The sequence below is a fragment of the Sinocyclocheilus anshuiensis genome, unplaced genomic scaffold (genome assembly GCF_001515605.1).
Source record: "Sinocyclocheilus anshuiensis isolate Anshui unplaced genomic scaffold, SAMN03320099.WGS_v1.1 scaffold78, whole genome shotgun sequence".
Lineage (NCBI taxonomy): Eukaryota > Metazoa > Chordata > Actinopteri > Cypriniformes > Cyprinidae > Sinocyclocheilus > Sinocyclocheilus anshuiensis.
This window is the reverse complement of record NW_015544250.1, coordinates 520,549-527,863: the sequence shown is the minus strand read 5'-3', so window position 1 is coordinate 527,863 and position 7,315 is coordinate 520,549. Positions and strand designations below refer to the sequence as shown.

The 7,315-nt window shown below is 34.0% G+C and overlaps 1 protein-coding gene across 1 annotated transcript in view; it reads right to left on the bottom strand.

Annotated features, from left to right (window-relative positions):
* The window catches only part of LOC107697879 (probable phospholipid-transporting ATPase IIA), a 66,739-nt gene that overhangs the window by 38,436 nt on the left and 20,988 nt on the right, over positions 1-7,315 (bottom strand). The window contains exons 10-12 of the mRNA XM_016498723.1: positions 3,682-3,758; positions 3,421-3,581; positions 1,795-1,937 (exon numbers count right to left, since the gene is read on the bottom strand). Coding sequence (XP_016354209.1) covers positions 1,795-1,937; positions 3,421-3,581; positions 3,682-3,758 — 381 coding nt within the window. The remainder of the gene's footprint in view (positions 1-1,794; positions 1,938-3,420; positions 3,582-3,681; positions 3,759-7,315) is intronic.

Below are 7,315 nucleotides of genomic sequence, written 5' to 3'. Positions count from 1 at the left end.
ACAAGGTAACAAAATATAAATTAAAAAAAGAATGGCAGATATTTAGGCCAAAGTGGGTGAAGATAAAAATCGTTGTCATTATTTTATCATTGTTATTAAAAAATAAGAGCAAAGATACACATTACAAATACACATAATATACAAATAAAACAAACAGTGCTTTATTTTTCAGGTACAGTAGGTTATTTAGCAGTAGCATTCAAGAAACTGAATGAACAAATAAATAAAACACTATATACACTTCACTGTATAAATAATTGATTCTTCTTAAAGCAACTGTATTAGAGTTCTTCATTAAAGAGCAGTGAGTGATTTTTTTCTTTGTGTTTTGTTGTTTTATTAACATTAAAGTGATAGTTCACTCAAAAATTAAAATTCTGTCATCAATTACTCACCCTCATGTTTGGTTACCCACATTCTTCAAAATATCTTCTTTTGTGTTCAGCACAAGAAAAGAATACAGGTTTGGGACAACATGAGAGTGTGTAAATAATGACAGAATTTAAATTTTTGGGTGAAATGTCCCTTTAATGACAAGTGGCAGCATGTTTAGTAGCCTACTATTAGTACTGTCGCTTTAAGAGCTGCATGCATCTAATATACAGGCACGCATCCTGCACACGCATCCTGCACTTATATGCGAATAAGTGCAGTGTCCTGTCAGTGTAACTCTACCGCTGAGTTAACATTTGATGTGAATGTATGTGTTGTACAGTACATTGAGACGGAGACGCCAGAACTGCATCTGATAGAATGTGCGCTGTAGCACGATACTACGATATGTCTTCAAAAGCAGAACGTGGAGACATTTTAATCATCCACAATCAAAAATCGTGATATCGCACACCCCTATGTCAAAGCCATGACTTCCTTTTACCTTTTCTCATGAGTCACATAAAAATGTTCATCTTTACATTTTAACTTCCACTTATATAAAGGTAACTAGATTTTTTCTGATGAAAATGTGAGTGGTGCTTGGCTCTGTTGCAATGTGGTTGCTAAGGTGTTCTGATGGTTGCTAGGGCGCTGCTAAGTGGTTGCTAACCGGCAAATGCGCCCACCCAATAGCCATTTGGATGGGGAAAAACAACATTAACCAATAATTTTCCACAATCCAACTAAACATTTCCCATTGTATATTCTTCTTTACTCTGAAATGCACTACTGTTCAAAAGTTTGGGGTCGATAAGATTTTTTTTTTTTTGAAAGAAGTCTGCATTTATTTTGATTAAAATACAGCAAAAACAGTAATATTAGGAGATATTCTTCCATTTAAAATTACTATTTTCTACTTGAATATGTTTTAAAATAGAATTTATTCCTGTGATCAAAGCTGAATTTTCAGCATCATTACTCCAGTCTTCAGTGTCACATGATCCTTCAGAAATCATTCTAATATGCTGATTTGCTGCTCAAGAAACATTTCTGATTATTATCAATGCTGAAAACAGCTGTGCTGCCTTATATTTTTGTGGAAACTGTGATACTTTCCTCAGGATTATTTTAAAGAATACAAAAAGTTCCAAAAGAACAGCATTTATTTGAAATATGAAACTCTGAAACATTAGAAATGTCTTTAATGTCACTTTTGTTCAATTTAACACATCCTTGATGAATAAAAATATTAATTACAAAAAACAACCAAAAACTGACCCCAAAACCTTTTAACTGGTAGTATACATCACACAGTGGAAGTTCCCAATGGAAAATCCCACCAAAATCTGCCAACTTTTGTCGCTTTGTTAACAAAAATGCAGATTTTACAAAAGCATTTACAGTTCACTTGAATCATACCAGTTTTGTCTGTGAGCAGATAAGAGATCCGGCCCAGTTGCTCTGGTATGGTACTGGCTCGAACTACCGTCCCGGGGATTTTAGAGTCTTTCTTGATCATCCAACTGAACACCATTTTGCCCATGTCTAAATTCACACGCAAACTGCAAATAAAGCATAATGAGTGCTAGACATTTGTGATGCACGATACTAAATTTCTCCACCGATATCGATAGCCGATTATTCAGAATGACATCTGCCTATACCGATACCTACAATTTGTTTTTTTTTTAAGAAAAAAAAATCTCCCAACTAATGCTGTAAACTAAGAAAGTCATGATTCCTCAATTAAATTCGAGTACTCTATTATAAACAAATCCTCGATTGCATTTTGCTCATGTCGATTAACCAGCAAAATAATGCATTCCACGGACGAGAATCCATGAAAGCCATTTAAGCCATTTTAAAGTCTATTGTTCGCTTAGGTCTATTTTTATTAACAAAAAAAAAAAAAACGATTATGCAATTAAAAGTTATTAAAAGTTCAAATGTTACAAATAAGTTACAATATTGATGTTTTAATACTGGTTGCACTAATATAACAATGTTATGATATGTTACAATAAAGTAACAATTTTGAAATATGTTGATATTTTTTGTCTTTTATCTCAATATTCCTATCAGTGTTGTATAAGGGTTTTTATGTTTAATAGAGAATGTGATGAAACAGAGTTTAAAATGTGTCCATAACTGGGCAGAGATATATATGAATTTTGAAGACTGCAGAAATATTTTAATTCAGTATACCCACTGGTCACAATTGTGACCAACCATAAAACACACTTTTCCATAAAGATTTACAAATATTGATAATTTCAAAGGGTTACTAATGACACATCATTTGGATATTTTCATGTCTAGGAAAAAATTGGGATTAAATGGGTTAATGGTCAGAAAAATCGACCGATTACTCGATTACCAAAATAATCGTTAGTGACAGCCCTACTGTAAGCTATACAGGGAATGTTACATATAATATTAGAGGTTAAAATTAACCACTGAGCCCAAACTATTATTAAACTACTTTTTTAATAATAATAGATATAATGTAGATATAAATTATAGATATAACAATCATACTCAAATGAAAACTGAATTGTTTGTTTACAACTCAACTGAGTAAAATCATAATTAAAGTTATCAACCCCCTTTTGATTGACAGCATATAATCGTCCCTGATCATCGGCTGTTTTTAAACAATTAGCTAATTGCTTTTATTGGCTCATACCGTTTATTGGCCCATACTTTGGTGCATCCCTTTAATGGCTTTTTAGCCACTTTTAGGAGAGAGCAGCAGAAATTATACTGGAATGGGACCAGGAAGCCTTGCTAGCTACATTAAAAACTGTATCGCCCAACATGCATTAAAACTTAGAAAATTTAGGCAACAATGTGTTTACTGTTGGTACTGTTTAATAATCTCAAAACGCCAAATTTCAGTGGATTAATCAGTCAAGCATTACTAGACATTCAGTATGAGAGATATAAAACTATAATCTTCAAAATGTCTGAACTTATTGCTGTACTGTCAAGCTGAAGGAAACAACTACACATTTTACAAACATATAAAGGAGAATAAACTCCTACCTGATGGGGACGATGTTGGAGAAGAGCAGAAGGAAGCGGAAGATCTGGAGATACCAGCGTCCAGCGAAGTGCTGCAGAGCCACCATGACCAGTGAGACCACCACCAGAGCACCAAACAGGATCTTAGTCAGACAGTTCACTTCCAGGTCAATCAGGCCGATCTGCAACAGCACATCACATCCAGTATGAGTGGGAGACAGATTTATCAGTTTTGGACTTGGTTTAAAATGATGCTGACTTTAGGATACTTGCTAATTTTACCTTATGTCTTGGGTTGGAGGTGTTCATTACACTGCGCAGCTCTTTACCGGTGTAAATCACCACCCCAACCACGGTGCCTTGGATTAGAGAACAAAACATGTTTGAGGATTATCTAACAAGCTTTTCTAAGCTTAAAAGAAGGAATGGTGCTGTCCACATTATAAGATGCCTGAAAAGCATTAAGCCACTTTGAGTCCCACCAGGATTTCGCAGGACCTTTTCTCTCTCTTTTTTTATTTGCTGCATTTTTTGTTGTTTTTCAGTGAAAACCCACCAGTAATCATGATGTACTTATGTAATTAGTGTCAGAGACATTAAAAGTAGAATAGTAAATATTTTTGTGCATAATCTCTGAAATTGTGGTTCTGGACCCTCATGCACAAGGCAATGGTGATACTAGCATACAAATACATTTAATTCTGCTTTGCTGAGAATACAGAATTGTGTTCCTGATTATATGCTTTACATGTTAAATGTTATAAATTATTACTTCATGTTTTTACAATTTCAAAATTCTATCATAGCCTATTGTTGTAATATAATTTTTTTGTAGTATTATCAGTGATTGCATTCACTTGAAATATTAAAAAGTGCATATCCTGTAAAATAATGTACTTATTTGAATCTAATCTACTGGTGAATTCAGATATTAGCATCATTAAACTAATGAAATAAGACAGGAATGCAAGCTGCTGCTAATAATGCACACTTCACTTGATTTTGCATTAAAATCTGTGATCGCAGAATCAGAATGTGTGTGTGTGTGTGTATATATATATATATATATATATATACACACACATACAGGGGTGCACATAAGTGGTGCGCAGGTGCACATGTGCAACCAAAATTAAAAATGCACTGTGTAAATAAGTTCAGACCACTCATGTGTGTAACGACATGGTTGACAGCCGTTAATGCACAATCACCATTTTAGATCGACTAACTGTAATTCTGTATAAGATTTCCATTCAAACTGAAAGCTTAAATCTCTGCTATGTGCTGCCTGTTTCAGAGTGAAATGCAAAACTGTTGACATTTCAGTCACAGTCAGTTTTAGCACAGATTTTAGCGCTGCCAAGTGAAGCGTGTCAGTGACTGAATGAAATGTCAACAGTGCATAATGCATATACTTATTTGCCGGCAACCCGCCAAAATAAAAGCTTGCTGATTTTGGTTTTGAAAATGTTGAAAATTCATTAAAAAAAAGGAAAAAAAGTTATTATTAGCATTGTATTTTTACATGCTCTATAAAATAAATATTTGTATTTAATACTCACATTTTATTTTAAAATATAATAATATCATCACACTTTTTATTTATTTTTTTATAAAGTGCACTAATACTATTATTACCATTATTAATAATTTTATTGTTATAGTTATATTTAATGGGGTCCCACTATATGCAGTGTGAGCACCAAACCAAATCTCCAGGTGCTCTCATGAGAGCCAGACTGAAAAACATATATATTATGATTTTATATATATGAGATGATTTTCTGTTGTTTACCAGAAGCAATGACAGTGCTCGCCCAGAGAGTGTTCTCAATGCTCAGACTTTCACTGACTGGAGGGTCTCCATCTTCCTGTCAGATGCAAAACACAAAGCTGGTCAATGTGGGTTTTGTTAGTTCTTAAACTACACAACCCCTCTGACGCCACTATATATCAAGCGATGAGATGTGTACTCACTCTAGTGAAGGTACCGATGAAGTTATGGATGTCAATGTTCGGTTCCTCAGCATAAACAAATGACCTGATCTGCAGTAGATCCTGAGGGAACATATAAATGACAATATGAAATAGCATTCAAAAATTGAACTTCTGCGATTAACTTCCACAATAATACCAGAAACAAACTATAATGATGAAAATTAAGGCTTTTATAGATAATATTTATAGTCAGCAATTCTTAATCTCAGGTTCTGCAATTTCTTTTGTTCAAGGCAATGCTTCTTGTGAATAAAAACTCAAAATGCATGAATGAAAAAGTAAGCACTCTTCAAGCCCTGCTGTCTCTGTGCACCCTAAGAGTTACTCTTAATTTATTTCATTATTTTTTATCTTCATTCACAAGTTTGACTTTGACAATGTGTTCAATAAAACAAAACAAAAAACACCATTGTTAGGGTAGTGTGACATTTGTTTGAATACATGTCTCTGTCTGTAGTTGTGAACTAGCTGAAGATCAGATCTAATTGAGTGATGAATTCATGCAAAAATCCAAGTAAATCCAATGCTCCTTTATGACTTTTAATGGCATAATAAACAAATCATGGATGAAACTCACGGCAGCAGTAGGGAGTCTCTGCGTACAGGCCACAGGGAGGCGTAGTTTCCAATCGGTTTCTCCATCCAACTGATCAGTCCTCAGAAAACAGGAGCCTTTATGATAAAAATCAGGAAAAAATGTCTAAATATACGTCAAAATATTTTAGGATAAAAAAAAGTCAAGTTTGATATCCCTAAACATTGTTTCGGAAAAACAGATCATTTCAAAACAGAACATTTCATTGTAATGTCTTTCTGCTGAACTCCAGAGGGCAGTGTGACTCAAAAAGAGACGTTTCTCTTTTACTGACTCATTTAATACCTTTACCCACCGCATGCAGTGTCTAAACTGATCACACAGCTTTAACGAAATGTGATCGCCAGCCAAACTGAACTGCTAGTCATGCAAACAACTCCAGTAAGCCTAAAGCTAGTGCCGCCATTAGAGCATGTCACCCACCCAACCCCCACTCATTTAAAGATATGTCGCTCTGCCATTCAACCCTGGACTCTTAATAATTGCCTAATAGTGTCCATCTGCGGGGCAGATAACAATGCTTCCCTTCCCGTAAAACTAACACATCCACTACTACTGGCAACTTCCACCCCCCGAAAAAGGAAATCTCAGCCAGGCGGAATTCCAGCGCAACCAGTGAGTTCATCAGATCTATTTAAACCAAGAAGTAGCTAGTAATTTTACCAAGTCCTACAAAAAAGGAGATTAAAAACTACAAAACAATTTGGGCTAGTAAGTAACCGCCTAGTAACCATCTAGAATACCTTAGCAACAAAACTACACCTTAATGCTTTACTCAATTTGCTTATTCAGATGAAACATTGTCTTTTTTCGTTCCTGATGGCACTTTAAATTTGTTTGGAGTGTCTCATCTTTAAATTTTCAGCTACTTTGCATGCCTTGATTTTCCTCCTGGCTACCTTGAAATTTAAAAGACAAAAAGATTGTCATTCAAGATCGCATTTTCAGTCTCGACACAGGATCTACAGTGAGGTGACCAGATTTCTGAAATAGTTTTTAGTTCAATTTGTCAGTGTGAAATGATTTTAAAAATAGAGACAAATTTACCAGTTTTGTGATCATGGTAAATGTAGTGAAGTGATGAAGTACAAAAAAGCACACTCTATATTTAGCCATCAGCACACTTAAGAAATTATGTCAAATTAAATTGGTAATAATGTTAATCATCTAAATAATTACTGCATGAATCTAATGGGATAAATAAATACTATACTATAAATAAATAAATACTATATAAATATAAAGTAATGTAAAAATAAATATATACAATATATATATATATATATATATATATATATACACACAAATATAAATATAAAAATA